Source organism: Hemicordylus capensis, chromosome 1 (assembly GCF_027244095.1).
Source record: "Hemicordylus capensis ecotype Gifberg chromosome 1, rHemCap1.1.pri, whole genome shotgun sequence".
Taxonomy (NCBI): domain Eukaryota; kingdom Metazoa; phylum Chordata; class Lepidosauria; order Squamata; family Cordylidae; genus Hemicordylus; species Hemicordylus capensis.
Genome location: NC_069657.1, coordinates 337214999 through 337239128, shown reverse-complemented (window position 1 = coordinate 337239128; position 24130 = coordinate 337214999). Strand labels below are relative to the sequence as shown.

The 24130-nt window shown below is 43.2% G+C and overlaps 1 protein-coding gene across 2 annotated transcripts; it reads left to right on the top strand.

Moving 5' to 3' along the window:
* Nucleotides 1-12: 12 nt before the first annotated feature.
* On the top strand, nt 13-20445 carry TRAPPC3L (trafficking protein particle complex subunit 3L). Of its 2 annotated transcripts, XM_053293248.1 has the most exons (5): nt 13-163; nt 4381-4478; nt 8107-8206; nt 18535-18720; nt 20114-20445. In XM_053293248.1, exons 1-5 carry the CDS (start codon nt 122-124, stop codon nt 20249-20251), a joined length of 564 nt encoding a protein of 187 aa, XP_053149223.1. In that variant the 5' UTR covers nt 13-121; the 3' UTR covers nt 20252-20445. The 2 variants fall into 2 exon arrangements, with proteins under 2 accessions (XP_053149223.1, XP_053149230.1); XM_053293255.1 differs by lacking the exons at nt 13-163; nt 4381-4478 and adding an exon at nt 6507-6599.
* The last annotated feature ends 3685 nt before the right edge of the window (nt 20446-24130 follow it).

Sequence of the window (24130 nt, the reverse complement as noted above, 5' to 3'; positions counted from 1 at the left end):
GGTAAGGAAATTTTTAGCCATGATAAAGAAAGGAATGCAGTAACCACAGGAGAGGAAAAGGCTACCTAAGGAAGAAAACATTTGAACAGGGAATCATATTCTCTGCCACCGCCCAAGAAAAATGTCACGTCCAGCAAACAGAAGACCAGAGAACCACAAAATAGTAAGGCTTGTTTGAATATGATGACATATGGAGCTGCTGTTCATTATTTTACAATGAGTGCACTTTTAGTTGATAAGCATTAAGAAAGTATTTTACAAGCCAAGACCCATCGCTAAGAACTATTGCTAATTGTGACATTTTTAGATATATGTATGATAGTTTCATTTTGTTTTAAAGAGATCAGGAGTATTTTTGACTTTACTAGAAGGTTAAATGCTTCTTAGTTGTTGATTCTCAGCATAGCTTATAGCTCCTAGAAGTATTTAACATTTTTGAAACAACAACAACACCAAGCTGAGTTTTTATATTTGGAAGAAACCATTGTGGGGTCTAATGGTGTAATACATTGAAGCTCTTCTCATGATCAATGAGAAGAGCTTCTGCTGGGCTTGTGGGGAGAGCATGCTTAGCCCGCTCTCCTCACAGACGAGCAGCCACTCGTAGCTGGGTGGATGGATCGGCCGCCCACACGGCTGCCAGCTCCATTACGGGGCCAGCAGGTGCTGTGGGGATCGGGGGCCATGTGGGCCCCGGAAGTTCCAGGATGCCCCACGTGAGCGCATGGGGCATCCTGGAGAGACCCCCGAGCCCGGGAACTCGTGTGTCGCCACATGCCGCAGCAACACACGAGCAAAAAAATGAGGTTAATGAAGCGCTCACTCTGTTAACTTCATTTAAGGGGAGGGGGAATTAGGTGGACTAGCCACTTTGGGAGCCTGATGGTTCACATGAGCCCTGGAAAGCGGGCTAAGCTCCCTTAGCTCACTTTCCAGGGATCGTGGGAATAGCCTCATTGTGTACAAATAAGTAAAACATAATAGTTTCGCTCATGATAGTTTAGCTCAAGTAGTTCACTTCTACATAGTGCTGGCACCAGGTGTGTGTGGGCTTTCAACAAAGTGCTGTTGTGTGACAGGGCAGCCATGTCAGCACCCACTATCTTTGTCTACCAGTAATGCAGTGTGCTGGTTCCTGTTGCTGTGCCTAGTGATGCAACAGTGGGGATGAGTGCTTTACATTACAGGTCAGCAAAAATGGTGGGCACCAACAGCCCAGCGGCCAAAGTAAGCCCTATGAGCTGTCACTGCTGCTAAGGTAAGCACCCGCAAGGGTTTGGAAGAGGCTTACCTTAGCAGTGGTAAGAGCAGCAGCCTGTGGCACTCTTCAGCAGCTTTGTTGCTGGAATCCACCAAGTTTGTTTACCTATAATGCAATGCACTTTGTTGCAGATTGCCTCTAATTAGGTGACTTTTCACACCTTCGGTATTTGGACTAGCTTTAACCTTACAGTGTGAGCATTACAAGATATTCCCCTCAGGGGATGGAGCCGCTCTGGGAAGAGCAGAAGGTTTCCAGGTTCCCTCCCTGGCTTCTCCAAGATAGGGCTGAGAGAGACGCCTGCCTGCAACCTTGGAGAAGCCGCTGCCAGTCTGTGCAGACAATACTGAGCTAGATGGACCAATGGTCTGACTCAGTATATGGCAGCTTCCTATGTAATAAGGAATCTGCAGGGTGTGCAAAGCTTCAATTTAGAGCAGGGGTGTAGCTATAATTGAATAGATGGGTTCAAAGAACCCAGGCCCCCCAGTTCCTGAGGGGCCCCCCAGCTCCACTCCTCACTATTTTCTTCTTTATCTCCCTCACTCTGAACGGCCACAGCCCCCCTCTCCATTAGCTATGTCCCTGATTTAGCAGATACACCACGACGTGAGTTTGTGTTCACTATGGTGTGGAATTGACAATATAAAAAATAAAAACAGAAAAGGTTTCTACGAATACATTTGTTTACATATATAGATTCTCCAGCATATATAGAACATAACATATAGACAAAAAATAAAACATCAAAATAGAATTGATTCCAAAAAGTTTTATTTGAAAGATAATTCCAAGGAGATTTTAGTTTCAATTCAAAATCTTACTACAGCCATACTGGGAAGGTGCTCAAGAGGTGTCTGAGGTTCCGGTGTCTGAGACATCCTGTCAGCTATCTAAATTTACACAATTTTTATTCTAAAATTTGTCATGTGCAAGCAGAAAATCCTAAGGGAAATACCTCAGCATTCTAATCTCTCCCAATTGAAAATTAGAACCTTGTTTTGTTCCTTCTCCTGTTCTATTGTTACCACAGTTCAGATATATAATCAACTCATTTTATATACATTTAAATCATTTCACTAATGCTTAAGTGAGGAACAGAGAGCAATCAGAAACTTAAACTAGATAACCATCTGGTTCAGATAACATTCTTACAAACATTGGGTTTCAGGTGAATAGGTTATACAGGTAAGATAGTTATCTTTCTCTAGGCCAGAATTGAATTGAATGACTAAAGGAAACAAGGGGTGGTTTTATCCTTGGTAACTCTGATGTCAGGCTCTCAGCCCAGCCATCTGCCTTTTGCTGCCAAAGGAGTTTGAGGCGGAGTTTTCAGCCGGGGGAGCTGTAAGGCTTACAGATAGGGCTTGTTCCATTCACCAGCCCCACCCTAGCATGGCTGCCCCCAAGGCTCAGTCAGTCCCAGGGCTCCTTCCACACTGAGCCCTGCTCCTGGACTGGCCCCTCATCACTGGCCAGTCCTCCCTTATATAGCTCCTGACAGCTGGGGCAAGTCTCGTGAGATCTCACAAGAGTTGTTCCCGATCCTGTGAAACTATGCTGTCTGTTGATAGCGAAGCAACATCTTCCTGCTAGATCCAGCATGAACACTTCCAGGTGGGTATATTGATGTCAACTCCCCGCCCCCCGCCCAATTGGGTCCTCCCTGCATGTTGGGGAAGCCCCAACATGAAGCTTGCCGCATTTACCCATGGCGATCAGCTCCACCTCAGTTATGGCAGCAGCCAGATATGTGGCTGCCAAAGAGCATTCTGGGCCACCACTGCTGCTAAGGAACACTCACAAGGGTTTGGAGGAGGCTTACCTTGGCAACTGTGGGAGCAGAAGTCTGAAGAACTTTTCACCAGCAACACTGTTAATATCTGCCATCTTTAATGGTTAATATCTGCCATCATTAACAGCAACACTGTTAATATCTGCCATCTTTAATGCAATGCATTTGGCCCTATCACTGTGTCACTGGATCAGTATGCCTTCAACATGTCCTAGAATCCACTACATGACACAAGGGTTCTTCAGGAGAAAAGTATATGTGGAAGGAATTCTTTCAAAGTAGCAAGTGTGGAAACTACTGCTCCAAGGGATAGAAATGCTCACTAACTAGCTGTTTAACCATTTTTCATTCAGTGACACATGTTCAGAAGCCATGTGTCAGTGCTTGGCTGATTCCACCGACCCACCCACCCCCATAAAGTTTACAATCCTATACATATGTACTTGGAAATAAGCCCCACTGAATTCAGTGGATCTTATTTCAGAGTAAGCTTGGCTAGGATGGGCTGCATGGTTGCTTGCAATCCACATCCTACTGAAATCATGATTGGTTTGTGTGTGTTGTTTTGTGCATGCATTTGCATGGAATTGGTGGAAGTGCCTTTTAAGTCTGCTGTGTACAAAAGTGTCCATTAACAACTGTGCTTATGAGTGCAGCTGTTTTGCCACTCAGTGCAGTAGATCAACCACCTTCTTTGTCAATTCTGGAGTTTTAAACCTGGTGGAGTTTTGAATATGATTGTCCATTCAGAGAACTCATATGCTGGTGCAGCAATGTTCAAACAAACCTGATGCATCCTTCCAAATGCACAGCCTCTAGCACACTATTTAGAAGTTCATTGTTAACATGATTATTTCTCCAGCAGTGGCTGATTCTGCTTATAGCTGTGTGAATTATTTTCTTTGAACTCTTATGCTACTTTTGGATTGCATCACATCACATCGGACATATCTTCTTGCTTTTATTTCCCCCCAGCAAAACAATATAAAGAACTATGTGTTTGTATTGTCACCCCGCCTCCCTTTATTCTCTTTATATTGTAGGACTGGCATTTGCCCACCATTTCATCCTCTGCATCAGCACATCACATGGTATGCAGAATGACTACTGCATCTCTGATATTTGGGGGATTCATGCTGGGCTTGGCATTTTTGGTGTTGCCAATACAGTACTTCTTTTAAACCAATGTTGGACAGTGTGTGTCATGCAGAATATACTGAATTCTTTGCTTATTAATTAGAAGAGCCTTTCACCTGAGAGCTTGGGGGTAGACTGGAGAGTGTCTAATCTGCATCCCTCACTCAGTATTTCCTGTAATTGGCAGAGCAGAGAGCTTCTTGTGCTCACCTATGGTGCTTTGGTAGCCCAGCTGTGTAAGGACTATGAAAAAGATGAAGATGTCAACAAATATTTAGACAGCATGTAAGTAGCAAGCTTATATTAAGACTTGGTTACATATTGGCTTGCCACCTAAAGGCACAGTAGAGAAATGACTTGACTAGCAAGCCAAAGGTTGCTGGTTTGAATCCTCGCTGGTATGTTTCCCAGATTATGGGAAAGTATAAGCATCAGCCTAAACTGTGGGTCTGCATGGCACCTAAACTGACCCCATGACTTCCACAACCCGAACCATATCCCTTCTTTGTTTTGAAATTTTCATACAGATTTAGGTAAGAGAAAAAACACAGTTCAGGCTGACACCCTCATAAGTGCTCTTTGCCATCCCAAAACATGTCCCTGAGGGTAACACATCCCTCAGGGATATATTTTTGGTAGGCAAAAGAGAATTTAGGGGGGCAGGAGAGAGTAATGGAAATCACTGCCTCCATCCCCCTGTTCCTTTGCTCAGCAAGACTCTGAATCAAGAATTAAACAGTATTTTACAGTGTTTATATATAAACACTTGATATATGTTAGTATGTAAACATCAGGAGCCCCTGGTGGCACAGTGATAAAACTGCCACCCTGTAACCAGAAGGTTACAAGTTTGATCCTGACCAAGGGGCTCAAGGTTGACTCAGCCTTCCATCCTGGTTGACTCAGCCTTCCATCCTTCCGAGGTCGGTAAAATGAGTACCCAGAATGTTGGGGGCAATATGCTAAATCATTGTAAACCGCTTAGGGAGCTTCCATCTATAGAGCGGTATATAAATGTAAGTGCTATCGCTATTGCTATTGCTATCTACTTTTCAAATATTTTCCAGTGCAGCTAATGTTAAGATTTGTTTAGATACTCACCAAAATAAAAATAAAAGAAGGCCATATTGCCATAAGGCCTTCTCAGCTGTCACCCCTAGGTTGTGGAACATGTTTCCTGTGGATATAAGAGGATTATCTTCCTTGGTAGCTTTCAGGAGAGCCTTAAAGAGCCTTTTTAGCCCGGCTTGTAATGATTCCTAGTTTTAATTTTAATGAGTTTAATCTGGTTTAAATGTTTTTTGTTTTTACTTTATTTGTTTTATTATGTGTTTTTGAATTTAATGTAAGCCACTTTATGAAGGGCAGTATATGAATGAATGAATGAATGAATGAATGCTATTTCATGACATGAGGGTGTATCACCCATGGCTGCTTCGAGCCTCAGTCTGAAAGAAAGTTTTGCATTATATCATAACACTGACTATTCTATTCCATTTGGCTTTGTGTCATATAGTCTGACCCCATATCATGAAACGGTTTTCCATTAATGGCAATTGCTTTTCTAATTAAGTGAGAAAGACTGAGAGAATGAATATAATGAAAGTTATTCTTGATGCATGCTTAATCTAGCAGGAGTGCCATTTCTATCGGTTTCATTTGTTTTCTTTTTGTAAATCTCTCCTATATATTATTTGGACTTCCTTAGTAATGCTTTGGTAGTTAATACCCAACACTGCCTTCAGATTTAGGATTGACAGCTTTTTGTTCCAGAAAGGCTCTTGTGCCTAAAGACATTTAGATAACAGGCAGAAATTCAACAGGTGATGCTTTCCCCTTCACTGCCTTTCTATAATGTTAAAAAAAATAATCTGGCTGTTTAATTTCAACTAGGAATCAAAGCTTAGGGACCAGCCTCTTAGCTATACTGCTTTGGGAGCCATTTCCTCTCCACAATGGGCAGATTGTCTCTCCCCTCAGTCTCTTACCCTTCTACAGTCTTGAACGCTTTCTTAAAGCTCTTCTTCTCTGGCTGCTGTTTCCACTGAGGAAGTAGGGTTATACTTGCTTCCTAGTTCACATAAAAGTGACTGAGAATGAAACTGCACATTACAGAAAATGTGTCATTAAGAGATATGATGAAACATATCATCTTTACCAAAAAATGAGGTGGGGGCCAATCTTGCTCGGGGACCACGGGGAAGGAGAGGGGTTAAAATATTCTTCCCATGACTCATTGCTATAAAAAATCACCAGAGCAGCTCTTTTCCCCAAAAGCAGCTATTTGCAGTAAAGATTAAAAACGGGTGTTGCCAGGATTAAAGCACATCTCTCAATAAATTTTTTAAAATGATTTATGAATGACCCACAGCAGCCAGCTGGATTCTTAACAGGTTCCTCTCCCTGGTAAGTACGAGAGTTAGCTCTCCTGCACCAGAGAATTATACAGAGCATTTTGTAAAGATCTTCATAATTTCTGTTCTGTATGAATACATGTGAAAACTGGAGCGTTTTCTAGATAGATGAAAACAGTCAGTGCAGAATGAATGTGATTTCTGAGGATGAAGAATTGAATAGAAAAATCAGAGGAGAAAAGGACATTTTTTCACAGAATGAATAAAATAAATAAGCTTTGTACTAGTTGGTAGAACTCTATTAACATGTGCCCTGAATTAATCAGTCATGCATACATAGAACTGTGGCCAAAGGCTTCCCCATTTCCTTCACCAGGAGGAGTAACCCTGCATGTGCATTGTGCATTGTATATGCACTTGTAAATCTGTATGTGTGTACAGTTATTCATACATTATATTCAACATGTGTACAGTGGTATACTTCCTGTCTGTAACCTGCATTTGAGAAGTCTATGCCTAGGTTCATCTTGAAAATGAATGCATGTGCATACAGGTACAGGCACCTGTATGCACACACAGCATAATGTCTGAATAGGGCTTATCTAAAAACCAGATGATAGCCAAATGGATTCTGAGATGGGAGCCTTTCTAGGTGATGCTCTAAGGATACATGGAATGTGCAGTCATCACTTAGTTTGGATTTCTTCAATAGTTTAGACAGTTTAATTGCATGTTATTCTTTTATATAAGTAAGCTTGAAGGATCTTTCAGGCTTTCAAGGTAGTAGAAATAAAGTAAAATGAAATTAATAAATTTAGTTATGAATAATCCACATGCCCTTTCCCTATCTTGTCCATGCATTGTAGAGGTATCCAAACATTGATTTGTTGTGATGCTTCTGCTGCAGGAAAATTGCATTTCCAAACTCCCCAATGATAAAGTACAGTATTTGTTGCTGGGAAAATGCAATTTCTCCCCAGCTGCTGAATGCACACACAGACATATGTCAGATGAATTAGGCAAGGTGAGATACCCTTTTGTGCCATGTCCATACAGCAGTCCTGCACAACCTAAGGCCTGAGGGCGAGATCTGGCCCGCATGGACTTTTTAAATTGGCCTCCAGGTAGGGACATCCTGCAGTATCATAGGAGCTGGAAACTGCCTTACAGTACAGTACCATCCTATGCATGTTTACTCAGAAATACATCCCATGGTGTACCAAGTGAAGCTCATCCCAAGTAAGCATGACAAGGATTGCAACCTGAAGATGACAGTGATTTAGGGAGAGGAAAGAGCACTTATTTGGGGCTGGCATGCACTCCAGGTCCCTCACTGACTTGTCAGGAATAAGGCTTATTTTCTGCCCAATGATTAATGTGCTGAAAATTGACTTCGGCCCCCCCACACTATGTCAAGGGTGGTTCTGGCCCACCGGGGCATTTGAGTTGTGTACCCCTGCCATATGGTATTCTATATCCTGAAACTGGAAGAGAAAGTCAATAGTAGGAATGAAATTATTGAGTGCTACTGCTAACCTTTTATTTTTCCCTTGTATTAGGGGACACAACATTGGCATCAGGTTGGTTGAAGACTTCTTGGCTCGCTCTGCTGTGAAGAAGTGCCAGAGTTATTCTGAAACCACAGAGATAATTGCACAGGTACAGGCAGACACAGCTTTGATTCAGCAAGGCCAAATCCAAGTCTGGAGAAATACCATACCTTACCAATCATATTATCAGTTTCATGGACCCATGCTTAAAGCACCAAATCAATGGATGGACCAATATGCTTCAAACTTCAGACTGACTGAATGCTGTGGCCATGTACTATCACCATGGGCGATTGTATCCAGTGCAATACAATCTGAACTGACAAGAAAACAATACAATACAATACAATCCAGTACAATACAATCCAGTGCAATACAATCTGAACTGACAAGAAAACTGTTGGAATCAGAATGAATACTCTTTAAAATTGTCAGATAGATTGTATTGGATTTTCAGTCATAATTTCCAACATGTCAGATTTCCCATAGGAATCAATGGAAAATATAAAAGCATATTAACATTTTATTTTGCACTGAAGGAACAATGGGTTCCTAGTGCGGCAGACAGCAAGCAAAAGAAGAACTAGATGTTAGAGCAGCTTGACCTTGTTTTATAACTATTTATTTTTTATTATTATTTATTCAATTTCTATAGCGCCCTTCCAAAAATGGCTCAGGGCAGTTTACATAGAGAAATAATAAATAAATAAGCTGTATCCCTGTCCCCAAAGGGCTCATAATCTAAAAAGAAACATGAGATAGACACCAGCAACAGTCACTGGAGGTACTGCACTGGGGCTACTCTTCCACAACTTGTGTTTGTGCCCACAACCCACATTATAAATATAATTATTTTAAATAAATAAATATGCCAATTTTCTGTTTAATGGGAAAGCATTTAAAGTGCAGTATGAGTGTAAAGGAGGGCTTTACACAGGAACATAGGAAGTTGGCTACCATATATCAAGTGAGACCAGTATTGTCTTCACAGACTGGCAGTGGTTCTCCAAGGTTGCAGGCAGGAGTCTCTCTCAGCCTTATCTTAGAGATGCTTCCAGGGAGGGAACTTGGAACCTTCTACATGCAGGTGCTCTTCCCAGATAAGAGCAGCCCCATCCCCTACGGGGAATATCCTACAGTGCTCACCTGTAGTCTCCCATTCAAATGCAAACCAGGACAGACCCTGCTTAATTAAGGGGACAATTCATGCTTGCAGTGCAGCAGGGAAATGACTTTATTAGCAAACCAGAGATTGCCAGTTTGAATCTCTGCTGATATGTTTCCCAGACTATGGGAAACACCTATATCGGGCAGCAGTGATATAGGAAGATGCTGAAATGCATCATCTCATACTGCACAGGAGATGGCAATGGTAAACGCCTCCTGATGGCAATGGTAAACCCCTCCAAAGACAACCACAGGACTCTGTGGTCGCCAGGAGTCGACACTGACTTGACAGCACACTTTACCTTTACTTACCACAAGACCAGCTCTCCTTCTTTATGACTCTCCATGCCTATAGTCCCCCTGATTCTAACCGCTTCTTCCCAGCACAGTTTCTCCTGGCATGACTCTAACTGGAAGTAATTCTCAACTGGAGAAACGCTTAGAGAAGTGAACTCTTTTCAGAGGGAGTGTGCAAGCAGGGAAGAGTCCGATCTCCTGCTGCCCATGCTAAGCAGCATCTAAGAAGATGATGCATCATAAATGGCCAATTACTGAGTAGCAAACAAGATCCACGGGTGGGGGTTAGATGCACAGGAGTGTAGAAGGCAAAAGGTGAATCTTGTGGTTGAATTCTGTGTTTGATTTTCCTTTTTAAAACAAAACAAACAAAACTAGCAAACCCCATAAACTAGGCAGCTGAATTTGGGCAACCAGAAGGATTTGGTTGAGTGACAGACCTCTTCAATTTGATATATGGACCTTCATATCTTTTCAGTCCCTTACAAATTGGTACAGTTATAAATCTTGAAAGAAATGCTAACTGGTACCTGCATGGCAGCTCTTTTATTTCAATCCAGAATCTTAAGAAACAAAACTGAGTATAAACAGACAAAGAATGGTTCATGTTAAATGAATACCATCTTCGCTAGCCCATTATAGTAAAATCAGCTGGGAATCAGAATCCCACAGCAGAGTCATTAAAACTGCAATAGGAATTGAAGCAGACTCTAGGTCCAGCTTTTATGTAGCCTGTGCATGTTTGTCATGTGATGGGTGCAAGTTGTGGCTTCACTCTAATAGCTGGAGGACACTATTGTTAAACAGATGTTTACAATGACACATATTTCTCCATTTTCATAGTTCAGGGGGTTGTTCTGGCTATGATTCACCATGTTATTGTTGGGGGTTGTTAATTTTACCCCCAGTAGGTAAACAGCAGAACACTAAGGAAGAGAGCATACACTCCAGTTGCAGGTAGCAGAGGATGGTTTAGTTGTTGCAGCTGTTTAGAGATTCTGTTTGGAGATTCTTGTAGAACTAAATACTGAGTATTTATTGGGTAAATACGCTTGGATAGGAAAGTCCTAATTTTAATCTAAAGGACTACATAATGAGTAGGTAAGTAGAGAGAGAAATGTTTCCATCTACTCTCTAAGAGAAAAGGGAGGATTGTGACTCAGCACAGGAAGTGCAGAAGAGTCAGATCAGGGGACAGAGAGTAGGGACAGATAGGGGGAGCCGTCTCCAATGTCCCTAGCGGTTATTGGGGTGGTTGGTGCAAAAAGTCGATGCACTGGAACTCCATCTCCAACAATTGTCTTTGTATATCTTGTACAAGTCTTAGGAAACTTAACACTCTAGTCTTCTTACCTGGTTATGCTTTTTGTGTAAGATGACTATCTATATGAGGTGGGCACAAATATCTATGCCTTAGATGTATGCCCACCATATGTATGCCCATTGGGGAGCTGCATTTGTCCTCCTCTTTCAGTGTATGAATGTGCTGTAAAATAGACGTGTGTGTTCATCATGCATCAGTGACAAGCATAGTACAGTTTATTTACACAGAAATAATACTATAAAGGGAAAGATTATGTAAAAATTAATCTTATGAGAGCACTGACCACCCCTCTCTACCCCTCATTTCTCTCAAAAACTAATCTTGTAGAGCACAGCTCTGCCACTTAGGGTAACAAGTGTAGAAGCTCTGTGCCATGAGTGTTAACTGATGCTACCAAACCAATCATTGTGATGGGGTCAGGCCTAGCATCAGAATAGGATGATCAGTTGCCGCATTGCAGCATGCCCATATACTGCAATCCACCAGTCAGATTGTGAGTGATGGTAGCTGGATAGGACCAAAATCTCTAGGGGTATGCATGGAACTGCTCCAGATGGATCAGTTCAAATTTGGACTAAATTCAAATGGAACCACTAGTCCGTGAACTGGTTCATTAACACCGGCTGGTGGTTTGGTTTGACCCAGTTTGACCCGGTTAAGGATTCTTGTAAAGGGGAATGCGGCAAGGATTCCCCTTTATAATCATCAGAGATGCCCAGAAAGGGAAAGTGAGTTGAAACGGGTGGAGGGCAGGTAGGAAGTCACTGTACCTGCCGCGAGAGCTCCACAGTGGCAGTGGTGGGCTGGTGGCAGCACCCTTAGGCCCTGCCGGTGCTCCCCCCATCAGCGCAGGCCACATGTGCTGGGGCCCAAACCTGGCCCCAGCCAGCCTGTGCTGATGGGGTCGAGTGCCGACACAGCCTAGGAGAGTCACCGCCATCCTGCCGCCTCCAAGTATCTGCCACTGCAAGTAAGGTGACCTCCCGCTTGCCCCTCACCCACCTGTCCTTTTCAACCCCCTTTCACATTGTATCATGGGATCCAATACTTGCAGAAGGGAATCCTTACTGGATTCCCCTTTACAAGCATCCACACCAGTCAAACCAGTTTGATCCAAACAGGGCACAGTTTGGCTATTTATTATTATTTATTTATCATATTTTTATACTGTCTGATATATAGATCTCCAGCGGTGTACAAAATTTTTTAAAAATATAAAAGTCACAGATTAAAATCCACAACACAATAAAAAAAATAGCATAAAACAGTTATTTTAAAAAATTAGAATTAATTCTAATTAAATGCCTGCGAGAACAGGTGAGTCTTGAGGGTCTTCCTGAAAACAAACAGAGAAGGAGATGCTCTTATTTCAGTGGGGAGCATATTCCAAAGCCCTGGGGTAGCCACATAAAAAGCCTGGTCATGGGTCACCCCCCCTGTCAAGCTGGCGGCAACCATAACTGGACCTTTCCAGAAGATTGTAACAGGCGGCAGGGTCCATTACAAAGAAGGCACTCTCTTAAAAACCCTGGGCCCAAGCAATTAAGGGCTTTATAGGTAATAACCAACACATTTTATTTCTCCTAGAAAAATATTGGCAGCCAGTGCAGTTCTTTTAAAATTGGTGATAGGTGGTCCCTTTGTGCTGTTCTGGAAACTAATCTGGCTGTTGCATTCTGTATTGATTGTAGTTTCCAGACTATGTACAAAGTCAGCCCTATGTAGAGTGCTACCAGCATATGTACCACTGTTTTAAGGTCATTTACCTTCAGAAATGGTTGTAGTTGACATATCAGCTGAAGCTGATAAAAAGCACTCCTGGCCACTGCCTCAGCCTGAGAAACCAGGGAGAGCTTGGGATCCAGGAGCACTCCCAAGCTATGTACCTGATCTTCCAGGGGGAGTGTAACCCCATCCAGAGCAGGCAGATCTAAACCATCTCTCAGGTCCCGAACCCCCCACCCCCAGTCAGTACCTCCATCTTATCTGGATTCAACCTCAGTTTGTTATCCTTCATCCAGCCCATTACCATTAATTCCAGACAGGCATTAAGGGAAGATATGTCATTTCCTGATGGCTAGAAACCACCCTGAGCCATTTTTGGAAGGGTGGTATAGAAATAAAATAAAATAAAATAAAATAAAATAAAATAAAACTCAGACTGGCCTCCTCCCTGGACTGGGTTCCAGCTTGAACCAGTCAAACCGGTTCTGCACACTCCTAACAACCTCTTTAGGTGGGAAGGTGTCCTAGATTCAACCCTGTCACCTGCTCCTCCTCAAAGTGATCGACACTCAAAGCTGATGTTATTGTTCATATCTTAGGAGCTAAATGCATGTTATTGATCTGGTGTTTAGAGCCGCAAGGACAGCACTGGTGGTTAGCTAAGAACATAAGAACGGCCCTGCTGAATCAAGCCCAAGGCCTATCTAGTCCAGCATGTTCACACATTTTCACACCAGTTTCACACAGTGGCTCACCAGATGCCTCGGAAAAGCCCACAGGCAAGAAGTGAGGGCAGGCCCTCTCTCTTGCTGATGCTCCCCTACAATTGGTATTTAGAGGCATCTTGCCTCTGAGCCTGGAAGTGGCCCACAGCCACCAGACTAGTAGCCATTGATAAACCTGTCCTCCATGAATTTGTCTAAGCCCCTTTTAAAGCCATCCAAGCTGGTGGCCATCACCACATCCCCTGGCAATAGATTAATTATGTGCTGCACAAAAAAGTACTTCCTCTTGTTGGTAGGGGTGTGCACGGGACCGGCTGGCCCGGTTTGATTCGAGTCTGGACCGGACTCAAACCGGACCAGGCCAGTTCAGTGCAGCACTCCCTCGAACCCCGCCCCCAGTCCAGTCTGGGGGGATCCGTGAACATTTTAAATAAATAAATAAATAAATAAATAAATAAATAAATAAGATTTTGTTACTTGTCCCCTTCACGGGAGTTGATGGAGGCAGTGGGGGGGTGTCCCACGGAGGTTCCCACTCCCACCGCTGGCCTCCCTTGCAGCCCAAACTGGTCCTTTTGGCCAGCTCTTCGGCCCATTTCGGCCTTCGCCCTCTGGCGCGGTGGCCATTTTGGAGGCTGATGCACCTGTGTTACCCATGCCATGCAGAGGCCAATTGCACAGGCACAGCAGCCTCCAAAATGGCCACCTCACCGGACAGGGAAGGCCTCAACAGGCTGAAGAGCTGGCCGAATGGGCCGGTTTGGGCTGCAAGGGAGGCTGGTGGGTGGAGGGGGAACCTCCACAGACACCCCCCGCCACTCCAACAACTCCCCCAAAAGGGGTAAGTAACAACAACAAAAATTTAATTTTTTTTAATAAGAAGTCCGCAACCCCCTCCCCCCCGAACAGTTGGGGAGTGTTCGGTCCAGGGTTGGACCAAACAGGGAATAGTTCAGTTTGACGCTGAACCATCAAACCGAACAGGTTCTATGTTGAACACAGTTGACATTGAACCTGTTTGCACATCCCTACTTGTTGGTCCTCAATTTCTCAACCTTCAGTTTTGTGGGATGACCCTTTGGTTAGAGTGCTGGACTAGGACCGGGGAGACCTGAGTTCAAATCCCCATTCAGCCATGAAACTAGCTGTGTGACTGAGCCAGTCACCTCTCTCTCAGCCTAACCTACTTCACAGGGTTGTTGTGAAAGAGAAACTCAAGTATGTAGTACACCACTCTGGGCTCCTTGGAGGAAGAGCGGGATATAAATGTAATAAATAATAATAATAATAATAATAATAATAATAGTGTTGCGTGTGAGAAAGAAATTTTTCTCTCTGTCCACCCTCTCTACTCCATGCATAATTTTATACACCTTGATCATATCTCCCTTTAGTCGCCCCTCTCCCAAGGTAAAGAGGAGATCCAACCATGAAAATTCTAGCCCAAGTTAATATACATTGGCCCACAGCTTCTGCAGCATTATAAGAGAGGAAGAAGGGTTCTGCCTTTGAAGAGAAGCTAGAGAATAGCTGTGTTGTAGCCTTGCTCCACAGCCCAGTACAGGCGGAAAGGGAGGAGGAAGTGATTTGCTTCTTTCTCTTCCCTCCAAAAGTTCTTGTTATGACCAGAAATATGTCCTGGAGGAATGTGTGACCATGCAGATCCACCAACACCCCCTGCCACTGGCTATTTTCTGTAATATTGTGTTTTATTCTTCTTGTAGAAGCACTTAAAATATGATACCAGATCCCTCTTTTGTTCTGTCACCTTTCCTCCTACATCCAGCATGACTGCAGCTTGGCTATATCTTAAACAAAAAGGTCTAAATAAATAAATGAATAAATGTATCTGGGGAAATGCTACAACTCCTCCCATCCCTTCTCCTGCTTTTCTATTAGACACAACACAAAGCTATGAAATATTAGATTCTTTGCCTCAGTACCTCACAAGGATGAGGTAATGTATACTGTTACCAGTTTGAGTGTCTTGTTCACTATGATACTGCCTTCTGATAAAATTCCCTTGGTTTTCATAGGTATGTGAGCCAGTTGTGTCACGAATGCCACAAACAAACACGAGAATAAAATATAATAGATATGCCCCTATAAGATTCTTCCAAGTGGATAGATGGAAACCTTTAATGAGATCTGAGAGTGTTCTTGAAGGAAAAGGAAGAAAGTAGGAATCCATCTGCTGCTTAAAGGACGAGCAAGTTAACTGCTTTGCCAGTACTGATAGCTAAATTCACAAAGCCAAGTGATTCATGCATATTTTATCATGTTTTGTCAATTGTTTTAAATCATTGATAAGGGTTTTTTAAATTCTAAAAATGGTGGGTGTTGGGTCTCTCCACCGGCCACAGGAGGGCCCGAGTACTCACTCAGATGCGGGGCCAAGAAGACACAAGCTGCACAGCTCCTGAGTACAGACAAAGCCAGCTGGGAACTTCCCTGGTTGCCTGGGAGAGCCAGGACACCCAGGAACCAACAGACCATGGGTGGGCCAGCATAGTTGCCTCCAGGAAGTTTTTCACACATGGCTCTATGCTTCGGGGTATCTGAAGAGTGAATCTGCTTCACAGCAGATTTGAGGCATTTTAATCTGAGGGATTAGATGGACCATTCAAATAGCCATCAGCACCTCCATCAATACCTTCACAGAAAGCAGAAGCCTGGGAATTTTTTTCAAAAGCTGCTGGAAATAGAAGGTTTTTTTACCCTGGACATAACTTGAGCTAAGCCAGAATTTTCAGCCTCCCTTGAGAGAAAAACAAAGCCCTGACTGTCTTGGTCCCTGATAGCCCACAGGTAGGTCAGGTTAAACCCAGCAAATACGTGGACTAGCACACTCCAATCAGGAGTGGATTCAAGGGGGAAAGCCCTGTCTGTAAAACCTCCTGGTGGCAAAGAGAAGAAGGCAGGGACTTAACAGCTGGCAAGACAAGCAACAGCTGAAGGAAGGAGGATTCAGGCAGCTATACTGGAGAGGGTGGAGTCAGGACAGGTGGTTGGGATTGCCCGGATTGCAGGGCTATATTTAAGGCTTGGATGGCCAGGGATGAGAAGGTCTGAAGAGATGGGAGTGACTTGGCTCTAGTGACTCCCAGTGAGGAGTAGTCTGATCCCTTTGCCTGCTGGCTAGTGGAGGAATAGGATGACAATTATTCCTCTCCGTGCACTTCTGAGCCCAATTCCACAGCCTAGGAGCAGAGAAAGGGAGGCAGCTGGAGACTATGGCCCCAGGCAAGTGCATAGCAGTGGGAAATTCTCAGTTGTTGCCATGGTGGCATGCATGTTTATTTATTTATTTAAATAAGTGTGCTGCCTATTATACCCAAAGGGCTATGGCCAAGTAACAGTAATAACAGCTGCAGCAGTAACAGTAATAACAGCCGCAGCAGTAACAGTTAATACAATTTAAATTTTTTTTATTTATATATATATATATATATATATATATATATATATATATATATATATATGCAGGTTCTCTGCCAAATCAATGCATCGAATGAATCAGAAAATAACATAAAGGGAGAAGACAAAAAACGGATTGGCGACATGAGCTGTGCTTTTGTAAGACCATATTGCATCATAAGCATTGAAGAGAATATTTCAACTTGAAAAGTGTTGTGCGAATCCTAACATGAACTTATCCTGTTTCATCCCTCCCACCTTTTAGCTTTCACTCAAATTCTCTCTCTTGTTACAACCTATTACTTTCCTCCCCATATTAACCTTACTTAACTCCACCATCTTCTTATTTTCTCTCCCCAGAACACACAAACAAGCATTTTGTTGCTTTTAGAGCACAATATAGAGAAGTAGAGACAAATATAGCTCTATTTTATTTTCACAATGTTCACTTCCCACTGTCAATTGGGCCATAAGGCTGTAACCTACAACAGTTCTGTGGCTCTGGAAAAAACCCTGATGGTTTGGAAAACACTCATGTTTGAACTTCAAACTTTGCAAGGTAGCCTCAGCTCTTAACAAAGTGTTATTCAGGGCTGTAACTCCAGCAGCCCAGTAGCGCTCTTTAGTGTTTACAGAGGGGGAGGATTCAAGAGTGGGGAAGTTTAAGAGAAAGAGAGAGAGAGAGAGAGAGATGTTTTTCCCCACTTGATTGAAACCTAAGCATTTTATTGATATATTGCTACTTTGTGCAAAGTACCTTCACCCAGATATAGATCCAGTTCAGTCATAATATGGAGCCGTAGGTCCAATGGACTCATGGTTCCACACCCCGCACTCATCCCACTCTACCATCCGCGTTCAGATGTTGGAGAGAGGGGCCTCTCTACAGTCAGCAAGACTGCAGAGAGGTGGGGAAGTTGGCTGTGTGGGCTTCCTTCTTTCTTGAAGAACATCCCACACAGCCAATAGCAGCTGGAGTGAGGGAGAGCTTCCTCCCTCAACTCCGGCTTGGGAGAAGACTAACAGTGGTGCCGCGTTAAACATACCGCTGCCACAGGCAAACCGGAAGTTGGGACAACAAAACCTAAAGATAACTGATGGTATCAAATGGAATTAAGGAGGGAAAGCTTGCGTCCATTTTTTCATTTAACTGTAGTTCACCAGGTTCGGACATTCAAAATCAGATGTGAAGGGACCTCCGGTTTCATATTTTGTCGGAACTTGACCATGCCATCATAGTTAATTCCCTCTTCACCTTGCATGCTGCTTTGCTGCATGTTCTTGTAGGTTCCCTGAATCTTAGGAGTGGCTTTTTGGCAGTGGTAGGAGCTGCAGTGAAGAGCAGGAGGCAGGAAAGTCCCTTTCTGCAAACTCCCTTCTGCTCACCCAATGACAATTCCCAGAATTCTTTGGTGTAAAACTGATATATGTAAATAAGTGGATACAGGAGGGTACCATCACAAAATAAAAGAAAATGGAGCTCACAGTTGTGGTGTAAATATGCCCATAAAAATCCATTAGATTAAGTTTGCATCTGTAAAACTATTCACACTTGCTGAATATTTGTTTTTCAACTGATTAAACATTAACTCAGATATAGGCTTAAATTTGCCCAGTTTAAGGACAATTTAAACCCAGTTTAGTGCTGCTACATATAAATATTAGCTGAGCTTGTCCACTAACAATCTTGCCTTATAATATCAACCCTTCGGTAGCCTTGAGAAAGAGACATCTGAACACTTTGAGAGGGATGTGTAATGCACATTTTCCTGTCTTTTCCAGGTTGCTTTTAAGATGTATTTAGGTGTCACCCCTAGTGTGACTTGTAATAGCGCAATGGGAAATGAATTCTCCCTTATTCTGGGCAAGAATCCCCTAGCAGACTTTGTGGAGGAGCTGCCAGCAGGACGATCTTCACTGTGCTACTGCAGCCTCCTGTGTGGTGCCATTAGAGGTGCTCTGGAAATGGTAAGGAACTGTAACTTGGCTCCTCCTACTCCATCTTTCACAGAAACTATATGGGATAAGCAGCTCACCCCGTGAAACCTCTTAGCCATGTTGCTCTGCCCTCTTGCCCTTGGGAACACAAATGTTAACGAGAAGCGGGTGCTTCTCTGATCACACAGCCTAAAAGCTTTCAGGAGCATTGTACGAGCTGTGCTCCTTTGTTGTTGTTAAGTAGTTTAAAAGCTTTGGACTTTATACATCTGGATAAGTCCTAATGGATGCCTGGATGGGTCGGGTGTGTGTGTGTGTGTGTGTGTGTGTGTGTGTGTGTGTGTGTGTGTGAAAGGGAGAGGGAGGGGTCGGTCTCCAGCAATGAAGTGGCACAGTGAGGGAAGTACACACTGTCATCAAATACACAAAGTGCCTCTCTCTCTGTGTTGCTTGTTCATAACTATATCACAGAGAGGCTGTTCTCAGGCGCAGCCTAACCCAGGCTAGGAAAGCCCAGCCTGGGTTAGGCTGTGAGTGAGAAATGCTGGGATCGGGCCCTGTTTAGCTTGCCTTTTAGCCTTAACCTGGGCTTCCTGCTCATGTGCGAACTCAGGCTGCCTCCATCCCGGCTGCACACACAGACAGGCGCTAGGTTGCCCATCTCCTGGGGGAATTCCCCTGTACACTGTGCTCAGCAAGTGCATTGTATGATACCTGGAGGCTGGGACATGTCATCCTGGCTCTCCAAAAATGCATTGTGTGGAAGCACGGACAATGTTCCCAACAAAATTTTGCACATCACCTGGAGTTCCAGTGAGTGTAGCAAAGCCTTCCCCCACCCACCCAGTCATGTGAATGAGCTCAGAAGGTCTCCAATAAATGCCTGTGGCATATGCACAGCCATATGTTTATCAGCTTCAGCTGATACATCAGCGATGTCCATTTCTGGTGGTAAGTGACCTTAAAACAGTGGTGTATATATACCCTGGTAACCTCCAGGCTTGACTATTGTAATGCACTCTACATGTGGCTGCCTTTGTATGTAGTCTGAAAACTACAATTGGTACAGAATGCGGCAGCCAGAGTAGTCTCTGCCTCTGGGACAACCCCAAAATCGGACATAACACTTATTTTAAAAGAACTGCACTGGCTGCCAATATGTGATTTTTCCGGTGTCATTCACACAGGAGCCTGTACACATACACTCAAACACAGCTTTTCTTCCTGTGTGCAATCCATACTCACCATTTGTAAAGTTAAGACTCATGGGCAGGGTCTCCAACATGGAGGTTGGAGACAAGGCTACTAGAAGTAGTTTCTCTTCTAGAAGGCAAAGAATTTTAAAAAAACAAACTGGAGGGGAAAATAAAAAACGATGAGACTTTTTCTATCACCTAACTGTTCTAACCTTTTTTATTTTCAGATACACCTAGCTGCTGAAGTCACTTTCATTCAGGATACTTTGAAGGGGGATGATGTGACAGAAATCGGAATTACGTTTTTAAAGAAGATTGAAGACAAAAAACACAAGAGAAATAAGTCCAACCAACATCCGAAGTAGCTACATATGGATAGCTTCTATGATGACCCTTTTTACCCACCTAGGAAGAGAATCTTTCTGATCCAGAAAGGGCAATCCACACAGAACAAGGCCTCTGTGCATGGCTTTCCTTCTGCATCAGGCCCTGCATGCCCCAAGTTTTGCTATGTGGAGCAAGATTTCTGCCATATGCCTCTGAATATCCGTTGCAGGAGAGCAAGGCGGGTGTGTATGTTTGGGGGGTGGGGTTACCTTCATCTCCTGCTGTGGCTTCCCAGAGGCATCTGGTTGGCGACGTGGATAAAAGGATGCTGGACTAGATAGGCCTTGTCCTGATCCTGCAGAGCTGCTCTTACTATACGTTCTTATGCATTCAGTCCAACACCCAAGTTTACATATGTGGTGCTCCTTCCTGGATCAGCCATAGTTGGGTGCAGGGTGTCTAAGGGAACTCCTGTTCTCTTAAGAGCCTCCCTGCATGCTTTGGTAATCTGAGGGTGCTCTGCCCTGTGTGCCTCAACTGGATAAAATTAAGGTGATGGTTATGAGGGGAAGTGACTTTTTAGTGGTGGCACCCTCACTGTGGAATCCCCTGCCTAAGGGGTTTGCTCATTCTTTACTTTTAGAAAGCTTGGCAAGACAATTTTATTCTTCTAGGCATCTGTGGGAGTTGGTCTTATATTTGCTGATGCTCTATAATTAGGAATGTCTGGTTCTCTGATTGTTGTTTTTATTTTATTCTTTGGATTTGATTGGGAAATATAAACTTCCATTTATTTGAATGTCCTGCATTGTGACACCGCAGTCCCTACGCAGACAGCAGGGTGCAGTTCACATTGCCAATGCCTTATCTCAAATTTAATCACTGCGATATAGAGCTAGGACGTCGTATATCCGGCATAAGGAAGTTGCTGTTTTTTCGCCTACATTTTCAATGCAACTTGCCTGAACAGAGGCGTTTTGCTGCTCTTGAGCAGCTAGTCTGGAAAGCACCCAGATAGCTTATATCTGTTAGCCTAGCTTATAGAAACCAGAGAAAACATTGGGTTTACCTATGAGAAAGCAAATGGTGGGATATGATAAAGAAAGACTTTCCTAGGTAGAAAGATTCTATATAACACGTGCAGTGATTTATGGAGAGCATTGTGAATGCAGTTGATCCTGCTGGCCTGTTCAAAGTGCAGGTTCTTTAGTGAGCAGAAGCAGATTCCTCATTTATTTTGGTGGAGGTGCCCAGCAGTGCCTACATTCTCCTGAAATTAATGGGTGCAAGAGATCCAGATGCACCCCTTAGCACACACTGCTATATTTTGGTGACTTAATAGAAGACTTAAAAGAAAAGACCAATTTTATTTTTGTTAAAGTCTAATTTAACATTTAAAGTTTAATGTAGACCAACCATGACAGATCAGTCTATATTCTCTGGTTCAGTTCAGATCACAATCCTGAAGTGATGGGAGATTGGAAACATGACTCTGGGCTTTGTCCTGGCTTTCCCTCCCTTCTTTTCTAGTTTCCGTGACCGTTACTTGATTTGAGACACCAGTCAGGTGGACTATGATGAGTGCTATCCAAGAATTGTCTCCATGCTGTGAAACCATAGTCTAAAATGCGTGTCTGAATGGTGGTTTGGAGACATTTAGATTGTTCCATTTGGCCATCATGGGAAGCCATGGTCATGCAAATCAGGAAAAGGAGCCCATGCACAAGGGAAAGAAGGGAGCCTATAGCTCATTCCCAGCCCTCTCAATGGGAACATAATGCTGGAATTGAGCTTCCTGGAGCTTTCCCAGACAGCAGGCTTTACTGTGGGTTTATGCGAGGCTTTCCTGCAAGTTTGAATTTGCCCAAAAAACTGAAGCAGAAAGTGGATTTTTTTTAACCCAGACATAAATCAGGCTCAGCTTCAATGTGCAATGAAAAGCCCAAAATTATTTATTTATTTATTTATTTATTTATTAGTATTACATTTCTTCACCGCTCCATCCAATGGCTCTAGGTGGTTTACAAAACAAAAAATCATTTTAAAAACTAAACTTAAAACCATAAAATCTAAACAAGTTAAAACAGTTAAAACAATTTAAAACTATTAAAAACTCTGGAAAGCCAGACCAAACAAATAAGTCTTAAGGGCTCTCTTAAAGGCCAGTAATGGATTTAAGCCACAAACTTCTGTGGGGAGTGCCTTCCACAACCCAGGAGTAGCTAGAGAGAAAGCCTGGCTCTGAGTCACCACAAGATGCACTGGTGGGAGCTGGAGCTGGACCTCTCCAGATGACCTCAACATGTGGTGGGGATCATGCAGAAGAAGGCCTTCCCTGAGGTGTCTGGAATGTTCCCCAACAGCTCACAGGGAATTTGAGGTAAATTTGGAGGATATGTGAACACACACCTGCCCTTCCATGGAGAAGGCAAAGTAAAATCGCCATCTGGAAATGCTCCTGTTGAATGTCTGTAATTATTTAGTAACATGAAATATATTTTCCCATTTTTCTGATCAACGCTATATTGCAGGGGTTCCCAGCTTTGTCCAGCAACATCTGGGGACCCAAGGTCAGCAAACCCTGCTCTACTGAAAGCTGAATTAAGCATGTTGTACTTTTAAACAATATGTTTTGTGGTTGTCCTAAGTTGTGATGGCAATTGATTAAATGATTCAACTGAGAGACTTGTTTCAGAATGTTATTGATTATTGTGGTCGAACAGGCATATATCTTGGGAATGAGAGACCTTGTTCCAGTTCTCAAATCAAATCAAATCTTTATTGTTACGGTCATTCAACCAGCAAAGGTTCTAGTTCTAGGTCAGCTATAAGTGTGAACTTACAAGCCGGCCAATGGAACTTTCTGATAAACTGTCACCTGAGCAATGGCAAAATATTTTAAGTAGTGTTCAGTGCAGTACATTAGATCTTAAATTGTGCCTCATCCAGCAGAAGATTATTTTCAGGGCCTACTGGACTCCTCTATACCTTATGCGCTTAAAAATGTCCTCAGATAGTAACTGCTGGAGATGCAATAATCCACAGGCCAATTTAACACACATGCCCTGGGACTGTTCCATTGTGCAAGGCTTCTGGAGAGAGGGCACTATGCAAATTAACCTAGTGCTGGATTCATCTCTTGCACTGAAGGATCGAAATGCAGTGTTGGGATTTATTCCAACCAGCTGGGGACTAAAATACAGCTCTAAACAATGGCTTTGGTGGAGCCTGCTGGTTGCCAAGAGGTTGATATTGAGGCTGTGGAAATCTCCCAATCCCCCTCGGTGCGAGGATTGGGCACAGGACCTGCTTAAGCTTGCAGCACATGAAAAATGGGCCCTATTAAAAGTAAATAAATTGGATAAATGGTCTGAAATTTGGGATAACCTTCTTAATCTTTTCTTAGAATAAGGATCTTTCTGACCTATCCACATCTTAGTGCAATGGTGATTCTCCCTTCTTCTCTTCCTTTTTCCCTCTTCTGTTTTTTCTTTCTTTCTTTCTTTCCCCTTCCTCTTCTTTCTTGGGGGGGGGGGGGTATGGGGGCGGGGTGGGGGGCAACTTGGGCATGTTGTTGCAAAATATAAATTGTTATAAAATGTTTAAAAACATTAAATAAATTAAAAGGGGGGGGGGAGTCAGTGGGTAACATCCAGACTAGTAACTCATGACTAAGCACCATGAGAATCAATGAGAAAAGATAATCATGCCTACTTTCTGTTCACTGGCTGACCTACTGCGCAATGCTCTGTCAGCCTTGTAAAGGAGTGCTTGGACAGTTGCACCAGAATTCCCTTTTTGCAAACGCAAGAACTGCACAAATGCAGTTGCATGATAGTACCACCAGTATTTCCAAATACTGGCAGGACTATCATGCATCTGTGTTTGTGCAATTCTTGCATTTGAAGAAAGGGCGT

Bases quoted from the DNA above. Each gene is read 5' to 3' on its own strand.
- TRAPPC3L (XM_053293248.1), top strand. From the start codon at position 122: ATGTCACGTCCAGCAAACAGAAGACCAGAGAACCACAAAATA. The intron at 4,479-8,106 runs GTAAGTAGCAAG...CCCTTGTATTAG, and splicing joins AACAAATATTTAGACAGCAT to GGGACACAACATTGGCATCA. The intron at 8,207-18,534 runs GTACAGGCAGAC...TGTCTTTTCCAG, and splicing joins CCACAGAGATAATTGCACAG to GTTGCTTTTAAGATGTATTT.